Source organism: Chamaea fasciata, unplaced genomic scaffold (assembly GCF_029207755.1).
Source record: "Chamaea fasciata isolate MVZ Bird 193981 ecotype frontalis unplaced genomic scaffold, bChaFas1.0.hap1 SCAF_18, whole genome shotgun sequence".
NCBI classification, from domain to species: Eukaryota; Metazoa; Chordata; class Aves; order Passeriformes; family Sylviidae; genus Chamaea; species Chamaea fasciata.
Window position 1 is genome coordinate 12,930,399 of NW_027094103.1, and position 25,996 is coordinate 12,956,394.

At 45.3% G+C, this 25,996-nt stretch overlaps 1 protein-coding gene across 2 annotated transcripts in view; it reads left to right on the forward strand.

Moving 5' to 3' along the window:
- Nucleotides 1–4,496: 4,496 nt before the first annotated feature.
- GLT1D1 (glycosyltransferase 1 domain containing 1) overlaps nt 4,497–25,996 on the forward strand; it is a 38,851-nt gene continuing 17,351 nt past the window's right edge. Inside the window, exons 1-6 of one of the 2 annotated variants that reach the window (XM_066199776.1) lie at nt 4,497–4,602; nt 11,508–11,656; nt 13,737–13,842; nt 17,159–17,210; nt 20,150–20,186; nt 21,257–21,313. In XM_066199776.1, the coding sequence (XP_066055873.1) occupies nt 4,535–4,602; nt 11,508–11,656; nt 13,737–13,842; nt 17,159–17,210; nt 20,150–20,186; nt 21,257–21,313 (469 nt within the window). In that variant the 5' untranslated portion in view covers nt 4,497–4,534. Of the gene's footprint in view, nt 4,603–5,123; nt 5,200–11,507; nt 11,657–13,736; nt 13,843–17,158; nt 17,211–20,149; nt 20,187–21,256; nt 21,314–25,996 lie in introns of those variants that run through there. The other variant, XM_066199778.1, reaches the window with a different exon arrangement.

Below are 25,996 nucleotides of genomic sequence, written 5' to 3' on the forward strand. Positions count from 1 at the left end.
CCTCAGGGACCCGCGCCCACCGACGGCGCCGGCCCCGCCCGCCCCGGCAGAGGCGCGGCGCTATTGGCTGAGGGCGCCGTCACTCCTCCAGCGCCCATCCCCGCCCCCGGCAGCGGCGCAGCGCCATTGGCTGAGCGCGCTGTCACTCCGCCCTCCGAGCCGTCAGGCGGCCGAGCGGGGCGCGGCGGGACGGAAGCGGTGGGGCTGGGCCGGTCGTGAGGGAGCCCCGGCGGGCGGGCGTGGGGGCGGGCGTGGGGGCGGGCGTGGGGGCGGGCGTGGGGGCGGGCGTGGGGGCGGGCGTGGGGGCGGGCGTGGGGGCGGGCGTGGGGGCGGGCGTGGGGGCGGGCGTGGGGGCGGGCGTGGGGGCATGCGGGCGTGTGTGTGGGCGTGTGTATGGGCGTGTGTACGGGCGTGTGTACGGACGTGTGTACGGACGTGTGTACGGACGTGTGGGCGTGTGTGTGGGCGTGTGTGTGGGCGTGTGGGTGTGTGTATGGGTGTGTGGGCGTGTGTACAGGTGGCGGGGAAGTTCCTCAGGGTGTCCATGAGAGTGACCGGTAGTGCCCGGCCGGGTGACGGGGAGGTCCCTCAGGATGTCCGGCAGTGCCCGGCCGGGTGACGGGGAGGTCCCTCAGGATGTCCGGCAGTGCCCGGCCGGGTGACGGGGAGGTCCCTCAGGATGTCCGGCAGTGCCCGGCCGGGTGTCCGGCAGGTCCCTCAGGATGTCCGGCAGTGCCCGGCCGGGTGTCCGGCAGGTCCCTCACGGTGCCCGGCCGGAGCTGAGCACCCCGCGGCATGCGGAGCCTCTCCCCTCCCGTGTCCTCTCCCCGCTTTGAATCCGACGCCGTTCTGGGGTTTTTCTTTCCCCTTTCTACGACAAGGGGTTTTCACAGAACCTCCGAACCGTTTGGGTTGGAAGGGACCTCTGGAGATCGCCCAGTCCAAGCCCGCTGCCGAGGCAGGGTCACCTGGAGCAGGTGGCACACAGGAACGCGTCCAGGTGGGTTTGGAATGTCTGGAGAGAGGCAGCATCCATCACCTCCCTGTGCGGCTGTTCTGCTGCTCTGCCGTCCTTGTCCTCAATGAAAAGTTCTTCTTGCAGAGGTGGAGCTTTTTGTGCTTCAGTTCATGTGCGTCGTTCCTCATCCTATTGCTGGGCAGTGCTGAAAAGAGCCTGGCACCAAATCCTTGGCCCCCTCCTCTGGGATATTTTATGTGCATTAATGAGATCCCTTCTCTGCCTTCTCCAGGCTAAACGGACCCAGCTCCCACGTGCTCTCAAAAGAGAGACGCTCCAAACCCCACATCATCCTTTTAGGGTTATTTAATGCTATAGTTCAAGCTTGTCTCACAACGAGGCCTTGCAGCAGGAAAAGGTGATAAATGCGTGCTGGAAAAGGCTGGGTTTATATGTGGCTTTTTATGTTTGGAAGCAGCAGGCCTGGCTCAGCCCCCAGGGTGTGCCTGGTGACTCTGGGGTGGGTGTGAGGGCATGCAGGAATTACACACAGACTGCGCACTCCGATTTCAATGGGACAACGCATGTGATTAAAATGGGAAAACATAAATTAGGGGGTGTAAAATTAAAACCCGAAGATGTGCTGCAGTTCCACCATCACATGTGTTGAGGCAAAGGCTGTGAACGTATGAAATTGTCTTCAGCAGCAGATCTTAAAGTCTTGGTTTTGGCCAGAACAAAGTGGGTTGTGTGTTTTCAGTGCAAAATTGATTGACATCATCCAGTTACAGACCAAGCATTTAGGCATGACTGACTTTGGAGCACTGGTGGTGGTGGAGCAAGTGATGCTTGTAAAAGTAAATATATTCATTTCATAATGGGCCTTTGTAAATAACATATGCCATAAAAATGACTCATTTAATGTATTTGCTCTCTTATCCAGTTAACAAATTGCATGACAAAGGACAATGAGGAAAAAGCAACCAGCTGTACAGGCATCTCTTTGTGAACTACTGTAACATGATCAATTCTCTAATAAAATGACATTTTGTCTTTTCCCAGCTTAACACAGTATTGTCATTTTAACTGTGATTGCACATTCTGAGGAGTCCAGCAGTATTTTCTGGAGACTCAAAGTAAGGAAGCACACCTTGTTTTATTGTGTCTTATTTTCATGTTTTAGGCCCTTCATCATTTACCTTGGTGAGCGAAGTGAGATTTCTATAGTGACCCATCCCACAACTGGTACAAACACTAACAATGCTGAGCAGTCCTTGAAATATACATTAAAATGTTACCTAACAGGTACAGAGATGGGGGTACTCTCATTAAAATTCACAAGTTACTCTAAGAACCCAAACATTCCGTCTGGCAGTAGCGCAGCTCAGGAAGGAGGTTTTCATTTTCCTCCAAACAATACAGTGTGTTTTAAAACTTCATTCTGATACATCCCTTACCCTTTCCGTGAACACAGTGAGTGCAGCTGTGTCTAGAAAGGAACACATTAATGCATCTCCATATTTTTCAAGACACATTTCCAGATTATTTTTTTCAGTCAAGGCCTATGGAGCATAAAGCCAGCGTTACCATAAATAGCGATAAAAACGTTAAGATCTCTTTGAGTGTTTCCTTTATTTCCTCTTTATTTCTCAGACGACTGGTTGAGTTTCCTCATCGCTCAAGAGGCAGGCTTTGTCTTACTTTAATGTTTGCATTTTTATCTTCTTTGTGCTGCGCACTAAACATGCTGGACAGCTTTTGTTCACCCAAAAGGGGGATTTCTGAGCCACAGTCAGATATCCTGCTGCAGGCCATGCACCTGCAGGATCTCCCTTTCAGGCTGTAGCATATTACACACACTGCCAGACCTTCCTGGTGTGATGCAGGATGTGCTGTGGGGGAGATTTTGGAGCCAGGAGGCTGAAAAGCAGCTCTGGAAGCTTCGTGACACCTTCAGGTGTCAGTGGGCAGCAGTGCCCAACTCTCAGAAGCCCAAATGTGCTCCACAGGGGCCACTTCAAGGCTGGAATCCTGGCCAGGCTGACAAAAGTTCTCTCCATCTCACCAGGAGTGGGATTTCATGCCAGAAACACTTTCTAGAACACTGACAAAACTGGTTTGGTTCTGCCCAGCCTTAGATCAGCGTTCACCCTATTTTTAGCATTTCTGCGAGGTTTGTTGCTCTTCGAGGTTGTAGCCAAAATTTTTTAGTTCCAGTGGAGTTTGGAGTGGTCTAAATAATGTGCTGAATCTAGGTGATAACTCAGTGAGATGCAGTTAGCACAGCTCTGCAGCATTGACTCGTTGGCAAAACATGAGCCTGCCTACCAAAATGTTTACAGAACCCACTGCAGTGTGTTTTTATCACTTCTAAAGCCTCCATTCCAGAACACCTGTTAGCCTCAGAAACCCACACAAATTATTGAAAGGACTGTTTCAGAAATGATTAAATTCAATATTCCTCTACACATGGCATATTTTTCTCTGTCTACCTGGCACTGAAATCTGAAGAGTAATTTAGGCCACTGCAGTTTTTGAAGACCACTTTTCCCTGTCTTCTCCAGCCTTTGGGGGAGCTTGGCATCTGTGTGACCCTGTGGTGAATTAAATCAGGCAACCAGACCAGGTTCTGATAAAAAAAATGGACTTTTTGTCCAACGAGCTCCCCTTCTCCTCACCACCAATGCACCTGTTGTCAATATTTTTACAAGATGTTGAAAGAAGTTCAGGTGGGTAAGCACCATCAGCCACCTGTTTGCTATTAATGTCCCAACAGACTCCCCAAGCTGGCCTCTCACCTTCCTAGTGCTGCAGCCCCACTCAGCTGTTCTGTATTTCTGACTGTTCTGTCCTTGGGGTGGGCCCCCTTTATCCTGGAGACTGCCTTCCTGCTTTGGGATATGTTTTTCGGACCTCATCCATCATACGCTTCATCTGGACTTCAGGTTTGTTCTTTTTCTCTTCCCTGTTTTGTTGTACCTTTGGATGCTGCTGTAATTTTTTTTTTTTTTTTTTTTTTTTTTTTTTTTTTTTTTTTTTTTTTTCCAGACCTTTCCCCTGGTCTCACACCCTTTTGGCTCTGCTTCATTGTGTGGCCTCCCTGATGTCTGGAGTGGTCTCTGACCATCCCATTGCCTCGTTTCTTTGGACCAGCACATTCCTCGGGTTGTTCTGGTGGCTGGCATCTTACCCACATTTAGGTTTTATTCTAATGGTATTCCTGCTCTGAGCATCATCAGCCCCTCCTGAGAGGCCCATGGAGACATCAGGAGGCACGGGCCGTGATGCTGTGATGTTCTCGGGGAGGCACGGGCTGTGATGTTCCTCTCAGAAGGCCTTGGAATTAACGTTTCCCTGGCCAGGATCTGAGCGCGTCATCCCTGTGGTTGAGTAACAAACACACAGAGCGCTGTTAGAGGCGTGGGAAGGCACCCAAACCTCCCGGCTCGGTAGCCAGGTGCCCTCTGCCCGGGGCTGCCTGGCCGGGCCGGCCCCGCTCCGGCGTTTCCGGGAGCCTCGGGCAGGTGAGGAGGAGGAGGAGGAGGAGGAGGCTGCGGGCGGAGCGGAGCGGCCGCTATGAGGCTGCTGCTGCTGGCGTGTCTGCGGGCACGGACCGGCAACGCCACCACGGCCGCCAGGATCCAGTGAGTGCCGCGCCTCGGGGGGAGGATGCGCTGCGCGCTCCGTGCCCGCTCCCCGCGGGGCCGCGCCGGGCCCGGGCCCGCAGCAGCGCTGTCCCCGCAGCCTCCCCGGCGGCCACGGGCCCAGCGGCGCCGGCCACGAGCGGCGGGGCCCGCCCGCCATGCGCTGCTGCCGGAGAACGGAGGCGGCTCCGCTGAGCCGGCGGTGTGCGGGCGGCGGCGGCCGAGCCGCACGGCGGGGACGGGGACACGGCGGGGATGGGGGGACACGGACAGGGATGGGGACACGGCGGGGATGGGGGGACACGGACAGGGATGGGGACACGGCGGGGATGGGGGGACACGGACAGGGATGGGGACACGGCGGGGATGTGGGGACACGGACAGGGATGGGGACACGGCGGGGATGGGGGGACACGGACAGGGATGGGGACACGGCGGGGATGTGGGGACACGGACAGGGATGGGGACACGGCGGGGACCGCCCCCGCTGCGGCGCTGCCCGGGCATCGCGCCCGCCCAGCGCTCCCGGTGCGGGCAGCGGCAGCCGGCGGTGGGCTGCGGAGGATGGGGTGGAAATAATGAGCTGCGGAGGATGGGGTGAGGATGATGGGGTGGGGATAATGAGCGGCGGAGGATGGGGGGAGGATGATGGGGTGGGGATAATGAGCGGCGGAGGATGGGGGGAGGATGATGGGGTGGGAATAACGAGCTGCGGAGGATGGGGGGAGGATGATGGGCTGCTGTCGCGGGGTGCCCCGGGTTGCCCGAGGATGTCTCGGCCAGGACGGCCCGGGCGGTGCCAAGGGCAGCTCCCGGAGCTGCCGGAGCCATCCCGCAGCAGCAGCAGCTGTGCCGGAGCCGCTCCAGTGGCTGCCCTTGCTGCGGGCTGCGACAGGCGGATCCTGTGGGGATGGATGGATGGATGGCGGACACGGGGCTGCAGCGCTGGGAGATCGCACCAACAGAACCGCGCAAATGTTCCTCGTGTCCCCGTTTAACTTTGTCCGTGACGTGGGAAAAGGATGGGGCTAAGAGCATTGCTGCTGGGGCTTCACTGTGCATGTGGGCTAGGAAAAAAAAATCACTATAAAAATGTAATTATTTCCCAATGGTTTTGTCCTCTTGGAGGCCCAAAATAACCGTTTGGTTTCATCTTATCTGAAAGTCGTCCACAGTTTAGTTGTTTATCCTCAGGTGATTCTCTTGGGATATTCTGCTATTACAGGTTTTCCCTGGCCTTGATCCGTGTGTTGTCTCACATGTAACGTTATGCATAGAAACATCCTCAGACATTAAGTTTTCACACTGCTTGTGTGACACCGAGTGCAGCCTTACACCTCTGCAGGGCCACTCTGTTTGTGGTATAAGGTGCTGGTAGAACAAATCTGCTGCTCCTGTCAGTCACCCAGGCACTGAAGATACAAAGACCAGAGAAAGCTGAAGGTTTTGGTGTTTTAAAAACAATAATTGTTACTAACATTTTGACACAAAACAATTACATTCCTATGTGTATATGTATATTTGTACATATTTTTATGCCTGTACATTTCAGCAGTGTTCCTGTGACATTCTGCATTTCCTTTTGTATCTTACCCTTTGCTCTCACTGGCTAATAGAAAACTAGTTATTCTTGGGGACATCACTGCTCATTTTTCCTCTATAAGGTTATTTACCTTTACAAATTAAATATTTACTTACCTTATTCTTCCAATTCCACTTTGAGGGAAGTCAGACATACATTTAGACTGGAGCTATTCAGAGCTAATCTAGTGGAAAGCAAGCTTTGCCTTGTTTCTAGTTAAAATAAGTCTGAATAAGCCAGAAAAAACAAATAGGATATTATATCAAACTGTCTTTTATTTACACTGATATTACAGTGAATGTGCCAGCACGCTGTGCTGAGGTGTCTTTACTTGAATCATGGCAAGCAGCAATCTTGGTGGCTGCAGCTGTGACATGTGATGGTGGCCCAAAATGATGAGCTTTGGGATGAGAGGGCACAGAGGTGGTGAGCTCCAGCAGCTCAGCTGACAGCTGGTTTAACATCAAACCACATTAATGCAGTTATTTGCAGCTGTGTGAGCACATCTCCAGTGACCTGTGCAGAGCACAGCGACCCACTGCAGCATCCTGTTGCTTTTGGGGGATTCCTGGCAGAAAAGCGTGGGGGTTCCTTGCAGAAAAGTGTGGGAGTTTCTTGCAGAAAATTGTGAGAATTCCTCATAGAAAGTGTGGGGGATTCCTCACAAAAGAAGTGTGGGGGATTCCTCCCCCAAAGTGGCCGCTCCATGCTCACGCACACAGACCTTCAAGCAAAAAGGAAATAAGGAAAGATGAACTTAATTCATGTTCACAGTAAAGCTGGGTGAAAGCTTCTGGCAGAAACAGTGTTTGAGAGTAACTTGTGTCGTGTTCAGTTCCTGTCTTATCACCTGCTGTAAATGTTATTTATTGGAATAATAGGAGTGAGCCTTCGGGGAAGGAAAACAGTTTTGATCAGGGAAAAAGTAAAGGGTATTAGCTGGCAACTAAGTCCACCACTGAAACCATCCTGTGCAAATATTTCTATCCAATACTGGTTTTCTGAAGACTTTATGCCATTAAAAAACCCCCACAAAATATTTATAATTATTATTTATATGTATAATCCATATTTATAATCCATATTCCAATTATTTTTTGGCTTCAGCTGTATCTGTGCATGTGCTTAGGAAGTTAGTTGTTCAGGTTTGTTTTTTTTTTGTTCAATCTTGAACTTTTGGTTAAATATAAATGAAACAATGACATTGTCTCCGGGTTGAACCCTTGCCAGCGTAGGTTAACTTTATGGCTTAATATCACAGTGTATACTCTGTTTATGACACTCCAGCTCTTCCAATAACTGCCTCATCTTTTCATAAATAAGATATTCATTTCCTGAGCTTAAAGTAAGTGGTGACAAAGGTACCAGAATTTAATTTGGCTAAAAATCAACTTGCTAAAAGAAGTGGTATAATGGATGTGCTGTGGGCTTTGTTCCTATTGGTGTGCATAATTTTAATCACCTTATAAAATATGAGCAATGACTAAAGACTACAGCACTGAGCAAAAGTCTTTGCTTGGGCTGCCATTGTTCAGCCTTAGAAATGACATCAAAGAGGGGTGTCAAGGAGGAGAAGAAATTATTCTTCCCTACCCCCTGAAATGTTTTGTTCATCTTTTGTTACTTGGTGGTAAGGAGGGACAGAAATCTGGCATTAATAAGTTAATTAGACACATTTAGATTAACTATTTTGCCAACATGTAAGAGTTTTCTGGAGAGGGAGCAATTGTTTTGGCTCTCATGAGCTGGCCGGTTGAGGCAGCCCTTCTGTAAATCTCCAGGTACATCACCTGGGAGAGAATTAAAACCACAAAAACATCATTCCTCTCGGCGACTGGTTTTTAGCTGAGGCATTTATTGGAGTAACTCAATAATCCAAACGTTTTTACTATTTCATCTCACCCTAGTGCCAGGGTTACAATCCCACCGGAGAACTCCGCAGGCTCTGCACAGGTGCTGGGAGATTCCTGCAGGATCTGCACGGGAGTCACTCATTCACGGTGCTTTTTGTTCATAGTTCCCTCATGCCAAGGCAATTTTGTCTGTGTTGCTTCAAGGAGAAGCTTGAGAGGGAAATAAAACGAGGGACGTGTTGTTTTAACAGTAACGAAAACAAACAAAACCATTTACAAAGAAAACAGGAGACCAGGCCGGGCTTTAACTCCTGGAATTTGATGAGCTTCAGTGGGAATTGTGAGAGTTCAGGTCTGGCCGAGTTTGTGAGAGGCAGTGGAATGACTCTGCTCACTTTCCAAGCTCTGAATTGTGCCATATATGTTTAAGAGGAGTTGGTGCACAGCTGCTGTGCAGAGCAGACAGCTGAGGGAAAGAGATAATTAATATTTTTGGATGAAGCCTCTTCTGTGCCATTCAAGAAGTGTCAGCGTATCCACCTACCGGGAACTTTTTGGAAATCAAACATTCTTTGTTCTGCAAGTAATCCCATTAAATCAGTCTCAGTTTGAAATTTAGAAGGTAAATGTTTCTGAAAGGAAGGCTTTTACAGAAAACAGAGCAAGTTTCACAACCGTAATACCTCAGAAATAGGCACACTTTTACCTCCTGTGCCTTCTCATCAGCCAGGCTGTGTTGGGAACCCTAAACTTCCCTTTCCTTGCATGAAAACCTGTGAGCTGCGGATTCACGCTGAAGGAGGGAACGCTGCCAGCCAGGAAAAGTGAGAAGTAGCGATCAATTATGCAGGGAATAAAAAATTCAACGTTGCAAAACATCGCTTGGTGTTGCCTGGATGTGTTAGAGGAAAAAAACGTGTTGTGTATAGAAATCCCAAAGTGAGAATGTGTCAGAAAAGGGTTGGACCTTTTAGCAGGATCTCCCTGCGCATGGGATAGAAACAGAGAACACTCTCAGAAGTTTCACTTACAAGCTTTGTGGTTTCCAAAGAATGCACCAAACAAGAGAGAAATGAATTTCCTGAATGCTGAAATGAGTGGGACTGGGAAATCCTCCGTCCAGTATTCAGGTGGGGATAATAAATGCCACAGTAACAAACACCACAGTGTAAGCAGCGGCCAGGAGAATGGATTTCTAAAAACGCTCTTTCACATTTACTGAGTGGCCAAAGTTCTTCCTGATGCTTTCTGCCTGGATAAACACCCAAAATCTGGCCCCTGACAGCTCAACTCCATTTTAGAAATATTATTTTCCCCAAGCCATGGCCTTGGCTTCCCTGGGAGTTTCAGCAGAAGGGAAAACATGGCAAGGCAAACTGTAGATGCGAGCAATAATCAGTGTTTGTTCAGACACTTGCTTGGGAATTTATCTCGTGTATTAAGAACTGTGATAGAGGGGAAAAATGTAGCCTCAAGATTTAACATTTTCAATGTTGTCTTTGATTCCCAGACAGCAGGAGCTGGGTGAGTTTGTGTTTCTCGTTGAGAAAGTGTTTGTTTATGAAATGGCAAAATGATGTGAATAGACATTTGGCAGGAGGAGGGGAGATATGGGTAATGTGTCTCCTCTGTCTGGGCTCCATTCAGGGACATCTGGGGCTTCTCACACAGATCAGTCTTCACAAAAATTCCCCTGCCATAACTCTGCAGCACTCCCTGATCGTGTTCCTTGGTGACAGCATATGTGTGAAAATCACAGTCTGCTTTTTTTTTGGTTATAGAGACGAAAAAGGCATTCAGGAAATATGGAAATAACGCTGTAAGTTTCAATGCTTAAATACTACCCAAAAACTCCGCTTCTGCACACTTGTATTTCCACACACGCATCTTTTGGAGCTTGTGATTAATGATCTCAAACTCGATGGAAACGTCTAGGGGATCAAGGCCTCTTTAAATCCAGGAATTTGAGTTATTCTGGGAATATTTGCTTGTTTTACCTTCTAAAGATGTATGCAATTTTTTTTTTTTTTTTTACTGAGTGCTCCTGAGTAGAATTTAAAAAAAAAATCTGTAAAAATAAAATAAATTTTGAAGTAGTAGAGGTAATGCCCAATTTCTGAGCCTTGGAACACTTGAGGGAGTCCCTCTCTATTCACTGCAGAAACAGCTGTCATTCCCCTGGGACGTTTGGAGCTGTGGAAAATGTGGAGGAGAAGTAGTCATATTAAAAAATAAAACCCCACTTTGGGTTGGAATTCCTGGCTCAGTTTCCTGATGTCCTGAGAGAGTTATTTTCAAATTAATTGTAATATGCAAACATAGTGCTTGTACATGGTCGTGATTTATGGTAATTGGAATACTGATAGGGGGGAAAAAATCCTTTTAGACTGTTTAATGAGCACCTGTGAAATTATGGACTGCACGCAGGAGCAGCCCAAGTATTTGCCCCAGAGATATTTTTCTCTGCGCAGCTGGGAGGTTTGGGCATCATTATTTAGATATAAATGGAAAACCCCTTTCAAGAGGAAGGCAGGTGCTTGTTCGTGGGGCAGCTGGGGTTAATAATTGCTCTGCAGTGTAAATTAGGAGCTGAAAATGTGCCTGTATTCTGTTATTTATTAGTATTTATCATCATTTATTGGTCTCGTTTCGAGTGGTGGAGTTAAAAGGAGGTGGTTTTTTTTTGGGGTGAGGAAGGAATCCAGCACCATCTGTTGTGCCAGTGGAGCTCTCTCTGATCTGGTGCTGGCACATTCCTTCCAGGGCCTGCAGACGTTTTACTGCACTTTTAGCACCAGTTTCTGCAGCGATGACTAACTCCTGCAGGACACAAACCCACGTTTCTTGGGAGGCCACGAACTCGTCAGGAAATGAGGGCTGACATTACCCACGAAGTCAATGAGTTAGCAGGATTTTAATGCCAGAACTCTTAATACGCAATGAGAAATAAATCAGCTGCAACAATATGGAGTGAGCAGAGAATATTCTCGTGGTGTTTTTATGGTGCTGACAATGCAAACACTCCACGTGGGCAGACAGATTTCCTCCTTTTTTGGCTGATGTTCTTGTGGGAACATTGATAACAGCTTCTGGTTTCAGGGACAGGAGCAAATCTGTCTGTCATCAATCAGGTTCTTGACTTTGGCAGTCTTTGCATCGATGTTTTATTGTGGGGAACCCCAGGAAATCTGACTGTGAGGGGTTTGGTGTTGGATTTTTTAGGTTTTTTCTTTTTGGAATTGAGGTTTTTCAAGCAGGCTGTGGAGGCATTTGTGTAAATTTTGTGTATTTTTTTTTGCTTATACTTCAGTTATCCTGGTTGCTTGGAAAAAAAAATGGCGCCAAGTTGAAAGTCAGAGCAAAGTTAAAGGGAAAATCATTTTGATTAAGCTTACCTCATACACTGGTGTGCCTGTGATGTTAATTACCAGTGATTTCTTTCTTCTTTTTCTCTTGTTCCAATCATGAAGGAATCACCTGCAGGCTGCAGGCCATGTCTGTGTCCTGAAGGATGCTTTCCTCTATGAAAGTCCAGCTGAAATTGCACATCTGACCTCCACAGACAAGTTTGATGCAGCCCTGGCCATTCACCTCTATAAAGGAGGCAGACTGCTGCAAGGTAATCTTCGTTCTGCTTTGCAATAAAAATACCTCTTAAAAAAAAAAAACAAACTGCTGCAAGGGAAGAGAAGGAATCCTTAACTGTTATAAATGGCTATAAATGTACAAACCCACACAGAACGTCCTCGTTCTCTTTATCCACTTCAGCAGACGTTGAGAAACGCTAAAAAATCTCTCTCAACGGGAGATCTGATACAGAAAAAAACCTGAATAAATGTACTTTTAAACCACATAGTGCTTTTGATAATTAAGTACTTTAACTACATCAGGATAAGAGTATTACCTTAACATTAGGATCCTTTCAGCAAATGCGGGGTTTTTTCAGAGGAAAATGGCTTGGCTAAGTAGAGCTGGGGTCAAATGGAAGAAAGCAGGGAGGGTAATTTGATTTTTCTGCTCAAAAAATGAGTCAGGGTTTTTTGACACGAAATAACATTCCTTGTCTGCTAAACTACAGGATGTTGTCAGACGAATAATAAAATTCTCTGTTCTCTCTAGCCATGCAGAGCAAAATTTTAGCCTGCCATTAATGATACAGTGGAAGCAGTGGCTGTCAAAATTACAGAGGCTGTCAGCTGCTGAAATCTGCATCCCTTTCTGAGACCACCTTTGCGCTGTAGAAATCCCTTCCCTGGGACAAAGGCACCTCATTCCATCCTTCCAGCACATCTCAGGGGGGGTTCTGGTGTTGGAAGTTCTGGAACTTTGCAGACTTCAGAGTTCCCTCCCCCCCAGTTTGTTCTGGTGGCCTTGCAGAAAGCCCGAATGATGATTTTTGATGAATTATCATGTCTGCTGTGCCTGGGCTTCTTTTGTTCCAAAGGGGCTCTGAATTCAGCAGGGACCTAAAATGCAAAACCCAAAATAAGCCTGTAAAATGAGCCCTGCTAACATGAATCAAGGCTTGTTGGAATATAGGGATGATTGGTTTTTTTGACAAAACCTTGAATTGTTTTGGAAGAGGCTTGTGGAAAGTTTGAGAACCATCTTTTTTGGGGGGGGATTTTTGCTGAGGAACAAAAGATAAAGTTGAATTTAAACTGTTTATTGGAGTCAAATTTTATTGGAGTTTAACTTGCATGGCAGTGCCACGATGCTGTTGCTGTTACCTTTTCAAAATCCCAAGCGACCTGAAAAGCCTGATGCTTTACAAAAGCTCAGGAGTTTAAATAAATCAGCGACACCCTCCTAAAAAGTATCTGCAGCAACTGAGAGAAAAAAGAAACCAAAAAACCTCTGAAAGGCAAGACAGGAGCAGTAAATTGCTGAGATGATCACAGAGTCGAAGTGTAAAAGCTATTGCAGACTTCTGGGAGGAAAAAAGGGATTCAGAGGATTCCTGGCTCCTGGAAGATTTAGAAATTCAGTGATTGCACTCACGCTTCCATTGCTGCCACACTATTGATCTGTTTGGCCTCATCCTGGAAATTCTGTTTACACGACCAACACACGCAATAGATGACATAACAAGTATTTACTTATTTGATTGATTGAAGGGGTGCTAGATGTTTCATGCGGCAGTCCGTCTCTGGAAGATTAGAGGCAGTGGTGCTTTGGTAGTGCACGTGAATTCCCTTCACCTGCAGACCTTGGAGTGTAACACCAACAAATGCCAAGGAAATCCTCCAAGCAGCCAGGATGCTAATTAGCCTTTCATTCCCTTTGCTTCCTCCTTCATTTGGTAATGAGGAAATTAGCAATGCTAATAATAAATCCTGATCTTGCAGCTCGCTTAACTTTCAAACACACACGTGAAGTCTGCGGGACATTTTCCATCTTTATCAACATGCTTTGTTTCCCTTTTGGTTTGATGTCCTGTGGAAAGTGCATAGTTATTGTGGGGGGGTTACAGTAAAAAAATTTAAAATTCAACTAAAAAAAAAAAACACTAAAAAAACCCCCACCTAAATAAATAATAAAAATAAAATAAATCAACAAAAACCCTAAAAATTCAACTTCCTCCAGGTTTTCTTTTCAAAGATTTTTGCTCAGAGAGGTGATTCAGTATTACCAATGTCCTTTTTCACTGCTGGTCATTACGTGTTGGCCAAGTCCTGACTGCAGTGGTTGCTTTGCAGGGAGCAGAATTCCTTTTGGGATCATCTTTGGTGGGACAGACGTGAATGAAGATGTCAAATGCAAAGAGAAACGCCGGGTGATGGGAGCAGTGCTGGAGGAAGCCAGGTGAGAGCCATGGGGGGAAGATTTCCGGCAGGAAAAATTGCATTTTTGGGTGGCAGATCTTTCAGGAGGTTTTCCACACACTTGGGATCACTTGGGGAAGATGTGCAGGCCAGCAGACAAAGGCTGGACTTCCTGAAATCCCTGTGATAATTATGTATTATTTTGTGATTCAGTGATGGAAGTGGAACAGTTTCATCAGAAAAGTTTCCTCACAGTCTGTGTGCGGTCTGATATTCCCTCTGTTCCTCACGCTCAGCTTGTTGACAGAATTCCTGGTTGAAAAGCAGATCCCTCAAGCACAAGCAGATTATTTTTCTTTTATTTTTTCTCCTGCTGGTGTGATCGTTTCCCTGGGTCCAACAGCAAAGAAGCAGAGACTGAGAAAAGTCTGTAAGCAAATTCTCTCGGTTTTTGGGTGAAATGACCAGGGAGTATTTTCAGGGTGTTTTGAAAGTCTGGAAAGTTCTCGTGACATGTCAGTGTAGTCATCAAATGCAGGTCAAGAACTGACCAGAAACCAGAGGAAAACTCTGAAAACTAGCAGGACTTTTGAGCATTTTCCATAGTTTCAACATCCCCAGGAAAGAACGTTTCTCCTGGCTGATCCAAAGGTTTGTTGACTTGAGCAGTGTTTGGTGGTGGTGGGGGATGAAACCTTTTCCTTACTGCAAACAGCAGCTCAGAGCAGGATTTGGGGCCAGGATCTGCACCAGGCTCCTCTCTGCTGCTTTATCCTTGCTGATCCCACTCTATTTTCCTAATTTTTCCTATTTTTCTAGTAGTGAGCTATTATTGGCTCACTTAACAGTGACAGGGTTGTGCTGCTCTGTCTGTAATCCCCTATAAAGTGTGGTAAGCAAACAGATTTTAAAGACAGCACTTAATCACACTGATTGGAAAATCATTAGGGCACGTTCTTGTGTCTCAGTGAGAGTCGGAGCTGAAAGCAGCTTAAAGTCCCACTCAGGAAAAAAAAAAATAATGTACTTGTTTGCTTTTGTTATCAGACAATCAGAAGTTATTCTTCAAACAGGTCTGAAGGGAAAGAAAAAGATACCTGATGTGCCAGGTAAATTTCAGCACTGTGCAAAGTGAGAAATACACAAAAACAATCTCTGAGCGTGTCCATTTGATCCATCTCTGTTTAAAATATTGTCTGTCACAGGTACAGCTGATACAAAACTCTGCTTTATTGAGTGTTCTTAAGTGATATTGAGTTGGGAACCTGAAGCATACCTCAATGGCCTGAATTATCTATGATATTCCAAAATATTTCGCAAAAACTGCGCTTTACTGAATGTTTTTTCATGATATTAAGTTTGGGGACCTGAAGCGTACCTGAACAGCTTGAATTATCTATGATATTCCAATGTATTACTGCATCCTCATGCAGTTCACAATGTTTTCTCTGCAGCAGGAAAAGTATCTCAGTTTTGCAGAAGTTATTCTGAATGTCCTTCTTCTCCAGGAGCATCACTGGTGTTATTCATTGCATAGTTATTAAAAGAAACATTGATTTCTTTTTTTTTTTCTCCTTTTATTGATTGCAGGGTTCTAAGCAGAAAGCAGTATGAATTGTAGATCACTTGTCCAGCACAATATCCCCCCACATTCCATAAAACAAACTATTGAACACTGTCTGGCCTTATGAGTGTTTCCTTTTTAATCAAATTCCTCTAAATGCTGCTTGTACTCCTCTGGGGGATTTCTTTTTTTTTTTTTTTTTTCCCTCTTGAACAGTATTTTGTAGACTTAGAAGCAACATCTTTTTATGCTTGTTAATGTGATGTATTGAAAGGATAATTGCAAACTCTGGGAAAAGGGAGCGTGTGCAACTTGACGAAACAAGCGTCTTGCAAAAGGCTTCAATAACCTTAGAGCTGTCAGGCTGCGTGTGTGGAATTCACTGGGGTGCCATAAAGCAGATCCTACGGAACAACCGTCGGGGGAACAGGGTTTGTTTCAACAAACAGAAGCAGGAGTTTATAATTCTCTTATGATTTATGGGAGTTCTGATGAAGGGTGGCGATTTCAAGCCCTCAAATTATGACACAACGTCTGGTTGTGGTTGTTGTGCTTTACCTCAAACCTTTTAGGTGTCGGAGGGTTGGGCCAGGACAGGAACATTTCAGAAATTCCATGAAAAAGCAGCACTGAATCATCAGTGGCCTCTCTTTACTATCCAATGTCTCTAGAAGCAATTAAAAAAAAAAAAGGCGTTTTGCTGAGCAGGAGTGTCTCATGTGGAGGAGGATTCAAACATTCTTTTCCCACAGCACCGAGGGTCTTCAGAAACGGCCCCAGCTGAGGGCCCAGTTAACACTGAGGTGCCATTTAAGAACCATTAAGAAATTATGTTACATGGAATATATATATTATATTGTAGATTATTTACTGTAATATACATTACATATAATATATAAAATATAGAATTATAAATATCAATACAATATATATAATAATACATTTAAAATGTTTTATATATAATATATGATATATTTTATATACATATTTTAATGTGTACATAAAATATATAATATCTATTATAGGCAATATCTATTATAGATAATATATAATACATTGTGTATTATGTAATATATAATATGGTATAATATAAAGAAATATCTATATATTATGCTATCACATAATTATCCTATTATATAAGATATCTCTGCATTATTATCACGGCCCTTTTGCTGGCTGTGGTGGGACACCCCAAAATAAAGCCTGTTCCCATCAGTGCTGCTGTGACGTGCGCTCTGCCCTCCCTGCTGTGCTGTGCACAGGGACATCCCCTGCGCACACATCTCGGAGACGCCCAGGGTTGTTACTCATCGCCGGCCGTGAGAAGCCGGGTGAGAGCGCTGGGGAGAGGTTAAAAATCTTCATTTGGAGGGTTGAACTCGCTTGCAGACAGTGGCACTGGGGATGGTCAAAGCACGGCTCGCTCCTTAGGTGTGTTCTGCATTTCCTGCAGCCAGGCAGGTGCAGGAAATGCAGGTCCCCGCTGCAGCTGGGTGCATTCTCTGGGGGAACTGGCGGCTGTCCCCGTTATTTGGGGTTTCTCCCTTTGGGAAATCCTCACTTCACCTTCCCCGGCGCTCCGGGTTGTAAAGCCTGAGGAGCTGCTGTGCTTTAACCACGATTTCCTGCTGGAGCAAGTGGAAGGGCTTTCTGTTTCATCTGGGATCAGGCTGGTAAGCCTCTGATCTCACTTCTTATCAAGATTTTTTTCCTGAAGTACTTTTTTTTATTATTTTTTCCCGTTTAAACACTTTAAGCAGATGATCCCAACTGATTTTGTCCCTTTGCCCAGGTTTGCAGTGGCTTTCACGGTGGAGATGAAGGAGCTGGCAGCAGCAGAGTGGGTACGTCTGTGATGGTCACACTTACAGTATTAGCAGATATCCGTCCCCCTATAAAACATCTCCGAAATAGTGCCAGAGAATTGCAGTAATCTCCATTGTTCCCTTTTGTCCTGCTTTTCCTTCCGCAGAATGTTGATGTACTCAACAGGTCAGAGAGATCTGGCATTAAAAGCTGTTTAGCGTAAAAGTAGAACGGTTTAGGATGTGTTTCCCTGTAACATTTTAAACAAGTCATTTCTTGTTACCCAGTCTCTCCTGGTGCCAAATTGCTCCTTTTTGCATCATTTCCTAAACTTTATGTTGACAGAATTCCTCCAGGCAGCATTAGGTAGAATAAAGAATAGAACAGTATAGAATAAAGTTGGAAGCATAATTTGGAAATACGTGTTTTGTCAGCTCTGGAAACTGAATGAACTTCTTAAGGCAGAGGTAAATTGGATTTGCTGTGCTGAGCACCAGATCCAGGGAGGGGTGAGCATCTTTCCATTTGGGATAAAACCCTCTTGCAGTGAGGTGTGGGCTCCCCTCACCTCGGGAAACATCAGCTGAAGCTGAGCAATTGACGCAAGAAGTTGAAACAAAGTGCTTGGTACCTCTTCAGTTGTAATTTGCATCATAATACAATCATTAATGCAGCATTGCCTAAAAAATAATCACTGAGTGGAGCTGGCACAACACAGCAGCAGGGTGTGCACTTCCTTATTTCAGCATTAATTGATTTTTTAAAAATCTATTTGCATTAAAAGGATACATGAGCAGACGTGGGATTTGGTATTTTATTTTACAAAGGTAATTTGATTTTTAACAGTTGCTGCAATGAACTTCAGGGTGGGTAAATGTGAAAGGGCACAGCTTCTGTCAGAGGTGTTAAGGAAGAAAAGGACTAAAGTTGTAGAGTGTAAGGAGAAATAGAGGTTTGGAATGGTTTCAAAATCAGCCCCTCAAATGCTTTTTAACTTTGATTTTACCCAGACACTTTTGTGGTTTCGTGAGGTTAATTCAGTGTTGTGGGGGTCTGTGGCAGGCGGGGAATTGGAGGCAAATCTGTCACGTCCCAAACTGAAATCCCACTGCTGACCTGGGCCTTAAACGCTGAAGGTTTGAGTCCTGCTCTGCTGGGAGCAAACTCCCCAGATTTGCTTGCAAGCAGTGAAGGATGGACTCATCCTTCCACACACAGTCCTGGGATATTAATGATTTTTACACTTTAATTCCCACTGCTGTGAGCTGCCTTATTCCTCCAAGGCGGGCTTTGTTAGTTTAGGTGGTCAGTTAGAAATGTAAATTGCAAACATGTGATCTAAGAACTCAGAAAACAGAACTCAAAGGCTGTCTCTTCCAACAGATTCTTTTCTATTACATTGGATAAATTACCTGTAATTACGAAGTATGTGACCCAGCCCTTGTAATAATCTGTATTCCGAGTGAGTCTTGAAATGCTGGAAAAGTTCTCGGTGCTTATTTATGCCCTTTATTTCAGCAGCATAAAAACTGGGGCAGAAGAATCACCTGGGCCAGTTTTATCAGCATTCAATTTCATTTTCCATCCTCCTCCAGCCCATTTAAAATAAAGAATATAAGAGCAGCCTGATCTGTGGTGTGAGCACATCTCCATGCCCTGTCCCACAGTATTCCTATTTTCTTCTGGATTATCCCAGCCCTGCCAGGGTTGTGTTTACTCCCCCTGAGCCACTTGGGGTACAGCAGGGCAAGGGAAAAAAAAAAAAAAAAGTTTAATTTAAACTTTTTTTTGTAGCTGGGTGTTTTTGCATTGTTTGCAAAAGGGGTTTTTATCTGTAAAACTCCAAAATTCTAGTCAGAGAAGGTCCAGCGCGAGGTAATAAAACAACGTAACAATGCATTAAACTATTTCTATCATTTTTAAATCCACTGTAGCACAGAGTTGTTTCTCCCCCACTTCATTCCCAGGTGGATTTGCTGCTTTTTGGTGTCATTTTGGTGACTTTGTTCTCAGAATCCACCTCCCTCCCACCCGGGAGCTGCCTGGAGGTGACTTTTGAAGGGACCTCTCTTCTTTCAGTTTCTTTTCCCGGTTCATTTTTAGCAACTGCAGGGGACTGAGGGGCAGCCTCAAAGGAGCAACAGGGAAAACCAAAATCTCTGCAATTAAAAAAAAAAAAAATCACTTCTGTGACTTCATATTTTCTGAGCTGACTGCTTCAAGAGTTGGTTGCTTAAAAGTTTGTTTCTGAATTGATTTTCTTTTCATTAAAAAGAAAAAAAAAAAAAAAGTATTCCACAAATCCACAGTTGGAGTTGTAGAAAGATATTGAAAGAGGAAATTGCTTCTTTAATCACCTAAATTAAATAAGTAGCAGAGCAGCACTTGAGGAGTGATTTTGGAAGTGTAGTAATTACCTCTTTTACTGCAGCTATTTCAAAGTAATTTATTTTGCAGTTTTTATTTGGGAATGTTCTGCAATAACTCCCAGGCACCAGTTTTCCTGTCTAGGCAAGTCTGTATATTTGACAGCAGTTTGGGAAACTGATGCGTTTATAAATTGTATTATGGATAAATGTAAAGTGGATTTTCAGGACCAACAGCTTTTTGGGAACTAGAGCTGATTTTCAGCTAGACAGTTGAAATTTGTGTTATTGCAGGAAAAGAGGATAATGATCCAAAGAAAGGACACAGAGACCAACTGAAAAATGTGTTTCTACTGACTTGGTGATTGTGTTAATTGCAAAATTGATCCATTGATACCATAAATGGACACAGTAAATGCAAACTGCATTGTTGGCTTTTGGTGTTGGTTAGTGTATCTGATAGTTGGCTTTGGTTTTTAATAATCAAAAAAAGAAAATCACACTGACCTGGTTTGTTCCTCTTTATTGTGTGGGGGTTTTTTTTGAAGATTGAACAGATATTTTTATGCTGAACTCTGAAAGTTACTTTTCTCCTCCTTCTCTTTAAAAAGCCAGACGCCAGGAAGAAAATACACGTCCAAAGCCAAGGTGAGAGCTTTGAAATCCTCACTAAGACGTTCAGTGTCTGTGATCCATGTGCCTGGGTGTTTGTTCGTGTCTCTGCTCCTTTGCCCCAGACACATTTTGCTGGAATGGGCTTCGCAGTCCTGCTCTGCCGCATTTGGGATTTTTGCCGCTGACGTTAATTGAGGCACCGTTTCAGCCCCTCAGCCAAAAAGATTTTCCACTCATTGGGTGCTTTTATGGGAGTTTCCCCAGCCGCCTTCCAGCAGGAATGGGACAGGTCGGGTAACACCGAGATTTCTCCAAAGGCTGCAGAAGTTCTCTGATGCTGAATAATTATTTCCTGAGCCCCTCAGATTCCTTTAAATGCTGCAAGTTGAGAATTCCCAACCCGGTGGCAGCCAAGGAACATCACTTAGGGACACAGCTCGCTCTTTCAGGTGTGCTGACTTCATTTCCTGATTTTATTGAGTTAAAAGCGACTCTCTGCGGATTCCGAACCCCGTTCCATTTTTGTGCGTTTCACTCTCAAAGCAAATAACGTCGAAATAACTCATTGTTGTTTCTATTTCAAGTCTCTTCCGCCCGGACTTAGTTTGTGTTCAAGTCTCTGGTGAGGTCATAGTTAAATAGGAGATTAAATAAATTAATAAAGTAGTTTCACCATGGAAATAATTAATCTTCAACATAAGGAAAAACAAATAAATTAATATTCAGGCTAGATTAATATTGATTTTGTGTAGAAATTTAATTCCTTTTCTGTTGAGGGCTGTGGGTGGCAGCTGCCCTGGATGTGTTTTGGAGGGATGTGCTCCCTCGGATGCTGTTCTCTCCTGTGGGGTTTTAGAAGGCCAGATTCAGCAGGGTTGTGTTGCTGGAGGAGTTCAAACCCCGGGTGATTGCACAGAATTTTCCACTGAATTCCAGCCTGCTGCCTGTGGAATCACAGGCAGCCTGAGGAGGAAAGCTGCAGGTGGGAATTCAGGGGGCTCGGCAGAAGTATTTCACTTTTTAGACTTCCCAAAGCCTTCAGGAGCCACAGCTCAGCCATCCAGGGCACATTAAACACGGGAGTCTCTTTTTTATTTCCCCAGGAATTAAGACAACACCCAGTGAAACATTTGACTGGTACAGATTTCTACAAAACGCAGGTAAAACTCCTTTTTTTTCCTCTGTGTTTATTCTAATAGATGTCAAGGATGAAAGAAACTTAGAGCTTAACTAATTGTGTAATAAAGTGCCTTAATTATATGAGGAATGGCAGGATATCCGTCAGATGACTCTGGTTCACCAAGTGCCCAGATTGTCTCCAAATCTCTGCTCTGGCTGGGCTGAGCTTTGTGTGAAGCTCATGGGAATGGGCACAGCCTGTGGCTCAGAGGCCCTGAAAAGGTGAATTTAGAGCTCAGCACCCATTCCTGGGGTTGATTTTGTGACAAACTGGGGCTGCCCCAGCAGTGGAGAGCTGTGGAGTGGAGGGATATCAGAAATATGTGCTGATATTTGATTTTTTAGTCTTGATCTAGAGTTTCTGCTGTCACCAAAGCAGTAACAGGTAAGGCAGGTGACCCAATTCCGAGTCACCTGATCGTGGCAATGCTTTAATCCCTTCATCTTTCCCCCCCAAAAAATGATTTAGGGGCATTTTACCCTGGGAGAAACGCTCCAGCTTTCCATCCATCAGCCCGATCCCTGCTCGTGCAGCTGTTCCCTGCGCTGCAGATGAATCCTCAGCAGTCCCGTGGCGTGATCACATCAGGAAACGTGTGCCATCAGTCAGAGCCAGTGTCAATTTGGAACTGAGCGTTGTTGGGGTTATTTTGTTCCCAGTAAATCACAGCCCACGAGCGCAGTGCCGCGAAGATTAATAATTTTCTGGAGTGAAGTGATTTGTCACTTTGCTGGCACTGCCTGAGCGTTGGTTTGATCTCTTGGCCGACCGTTTTTGGGGGATTAAATGAGCAGTCAACAGATTGAGGAGGGGGAGGCTCCCCCCAGAGTGAATTTCTAATGTATTAGAGACAGGGTTTTTTTGGCCTATGGTGTGCTAATGCAAAAGTGCAAAATAATTCATAATGTCCACGGAAAGCAAACTAAAATGTGACTCCAACATCTGTGCCTTATTAAATCATAACTCGAAGAGCGGCGTCAGATTATTCAGGATTGTTTTTACGACTGTTCCATCTCATTTGTCTTCTCTGCCTTGTGCCCGTGTCCATCTCTGGTGGCAGCCTGCAATTTCCACTTCTTTTAATATTGCCCCTGGACTCAGGCTTTTTTGGCTGTGCCTTTTTTTTGCTTTCTAGGGACTAATTAGGAGTTCCCAGTAAATGGCTTTTTCTTTTTTTTTTTTTTCCTGGGCATTTGCAGCTCCAGAGTGTAGAAAATTCTGCTGAACTTGGAGCAATCAGAAGAAAACTCTCAAAAGCAGGAGGCAGTTTTGCTCAGAGATTTTGGCAGCGTGGGCTTGCACAACGTGCACTTGACCAAACCCTGAGTTTGAATGCAGATAAATTTAATGCAGATGAACCTGTCCAGTCTCCTGCAGCTCATGGCATTTGTGAGGTTTTTTTAAGACTTTTGTTTCAGCAATTTCTATTCCATGTCTGAAGGCACTTAATGAATTTTTTGGGGAGAAATTCTTCTCCAGACAAGCCTTGCCTGTGTCTTTAGCAGAACCCTTGAACCTTTTTCAAATTCCCAGGACAGAACAGCAGGCACCTTCAGTGCAGGTTTCAATTCTTTTGAGGCATCACTGTTAAGCACCCTTGGTACTCAGGGTGTCAAATTATTCTCCCAAATGAAATCAGCTCTTCAGAATTCTTCCAGACTTTTATCCGCAAAAAATCCTTACAAATATTCTTTGTACTGATTTGGGTTTGTTTTTTTTTTAGTCAGAGGAAGCATTTGCTGACTTTAAATCTGACACCAGTACATAAACAGCCTCTTTAAATCAATGGAACGGCTTCAAAAAGAATTTAATGGTGGCTTTAAGTGAGTGGCAGAATGCCCCAAATGCATTTTATGGTGGGAGACTTCCAGCCCCCGGGTTTGAATGGTTCTAAACCAAACTCTGAGGAATCCCAGCTTTTTGTTACATTTGATAGTTTGGGTGCCAGTGGAAATAAATAGCAGTTGCCTAACACAAATGGGAGCAGTGCTGGGAGAGGTTTTGGTTGGTTTTTTAAAAATATTATTATTATTATTATTATTATTATTATTATTATTATTATTATTATTATTATTATTATTATTATTATTATTACAATCTCAGTACCAAGATCCTGGCATTAGTCTTTTTCACAGCCTCAGCAGCAGAGTTGTGGAGGTGATGCTGCGGGGTCATTGCTGTCTCCTGGCCAGGTGGCATTTACTGGCTAAATCTACCCCAAAAAAGGGACTTTTCGAGTTAATTTGCATTGTGGTTACCAGTCAGCCTCACAGTTTGTCTCCTGTGGATGAGAGACTGCGAGCAGCAGCACCCAAAGCAAAAAGCTGAGTGCGGATTTCATCCCAGGCTCCGGGAGCACAACATTCCCAGCCTGCTCTGGTAACTCAGCCGGGTGATTTCAGGAGCTTTACCGCCTGTGTGAGATCAGAGGATCAGGATGGTTTTGTCTGACCTCACCTTGCAGGGATCTGTCCGCAGCACAATCGCTTGGGCAGTTTTAGAATCCCTGTGGATAGAGCGGAGGGAGTCACCGGGAGTTCAGCCTTTTGCTGTGGATTGACTGGCAGAAAACGCCAGGGGCAGTTTGAGGAGATGAGAGACCTGAGGCTGATCTTCCCCAAGAGCTCGGGGCTGGGGCAGAGCTGCTGATGGCAGCCAGGCTGGCAGTCACCACCCCGGGGTGACAAACTCCCTTTGATTTCAGTGGGGCTGGAGCTGGGGAGATCCAGAGCCCAGTAAAGCATCCTGTGATGGGGAGATGTGGATAACCAACAAAGCCTGCACTAAGGAAATGTTTGTGCGGGCAGCAGGCAGGACCTAGAGCCGCTTTCCTGGGAGGTGGAACCGTGGGGCCACGTGCTCATTGCAGCAGCAGATATAAAATACGCGATGTGTTCTTCAGCGTTTGATTTTCCAGCTCTCGTGTAGTTTCTGGTTCGTGGCACGGCTGTTCTCTGAGCCGCAGGAATTTACATAACCTGGCCTGGCGCAGGGTTTTCCAGAGGCTTTGGATCCTCCTGAAGCTGTGCTGGAAAAAGAGACTCACGTGAGAAAAAGTAAACAGTAAAAGTTTGTGCACTTAGACAGCTGCCCATAGTGAAAATTGTGTGATGGCAGCAATACACCGAGTTCCCAAACTGATCTGAAACCACCGAGCTTTGTTGTTGTTGTTGTTGTTGTTGTTGTTGTCTGATCTGTGAGAAATAATGATAAGCAGGGGAGAAGAAGAATTGATGGAGAATTTTGCAGTCTAATTTTTTCTGGCTTTAGTGGCCTGTCCCTGGGAGTTTACAGGTTCGTTTAACTTCCCTTGTCTCCACAAACACATCAGCAACCCCAGCAATTATTCACTGCTGGGTGTGGATAAAGACTTGGGGTGAAGTTATTGCCTGCCTTGGTTTGCGAGGGACAAACGGCTCGGTGGAGTAAAATGGCACAGCAATAAATGCCTGAGGTCTGCAGGGGGTACAGTGTAGTGCTGAAATGAGGATTAATTGGGCTCCTAATTATCAAATTTGTGTCTTGAGTGACTTCAGTGCCATTCAGGCAGGAGGAGCTGCAGCAGGACATCACCTCGGGTCCCACCTTGGCTGCTCTGCCCCAGGAAAGGGACACAACCCCAAATCCAGGTGCAGGAGCTAATGGAAGGTATTTTTTCAGTGTGTAGGGGAGATTTAACAAAAGCTATGAGCTGAACGATTTAAAGTGTCAAAAATTCGTGCCACAGCCAGACAAATTTGTCTGTGTTTCATGCTCAGGAAAATAAAATCGTTGTCTTAAAGGCTGAAAAAATCAGCAGTCAAGCTGTGGATTTCCTTTCTGAGGAGGGCACTCAGTGCTTTCAGGTGCTCAGGAGGTGGGTAAATGAAATATTTTCAAGAGGAGTAGAAGACCTGCCGTGGTTAAAAATTACCAGGAAAGAGAATAAGGTTATTTCCCTTCACTGTCTCATCACGCCTTGGATTTTGTTTCTGAACAGAACCAAGAAATGGACGAATAAACCGAAGTAATGTGGACTCGGTGTTGTTCTCTAAAGGTCTGCAGAGCACAACAGTAAACTTGAAATCAGGGGCTGGAAAATTAATTTTTAAATCTTCTTTTTCTTTACCTCTCAGCAAGATAATGCCTGGTATGACTCACTCACTTCCAGGCCTGCAGCTTTCAGGGAGATTAAAGATTCCCAGTAATACATTTATTTTTATTGTGCACCTATGACTGCTGCATTATTTTTTTTTTTCCTGATAGTACCTGGAGGGATGGAGTTAAATGAATCTACCCTTCCAAAATCTCTTTAGATAACACTTGTACTTATTCCTGCCTTTCTTAGAAAAACAATGTCCCTGCTGAAGCCTCAGGAGTCATTCAGGCTTTTTGAGTTTGCCGTCTGCCTTGGTGTTTTGCCGTGCAGGTTTTCCTGATGGCCCAGGCGTGAACTGTCATCATCCCGTTCTCTCCACTGACCAGCAAGAGGGCAAGAGGAAATGGCCTCACATTGTGCCCGGGGAGGAGGAGACTGGGGATTAGGATAAATTTCTTGACCCTAAGGGGTGTCAAGCCCTGGCAAAGCTGCCCAGGGCAGTTCAGTGGTGGTTGGAAATAATAATAAATTCAGTGGTGGTTGCAGGTGTGGGTCAGTGCTGGCCTTGGCACTGCTGGGTGGATG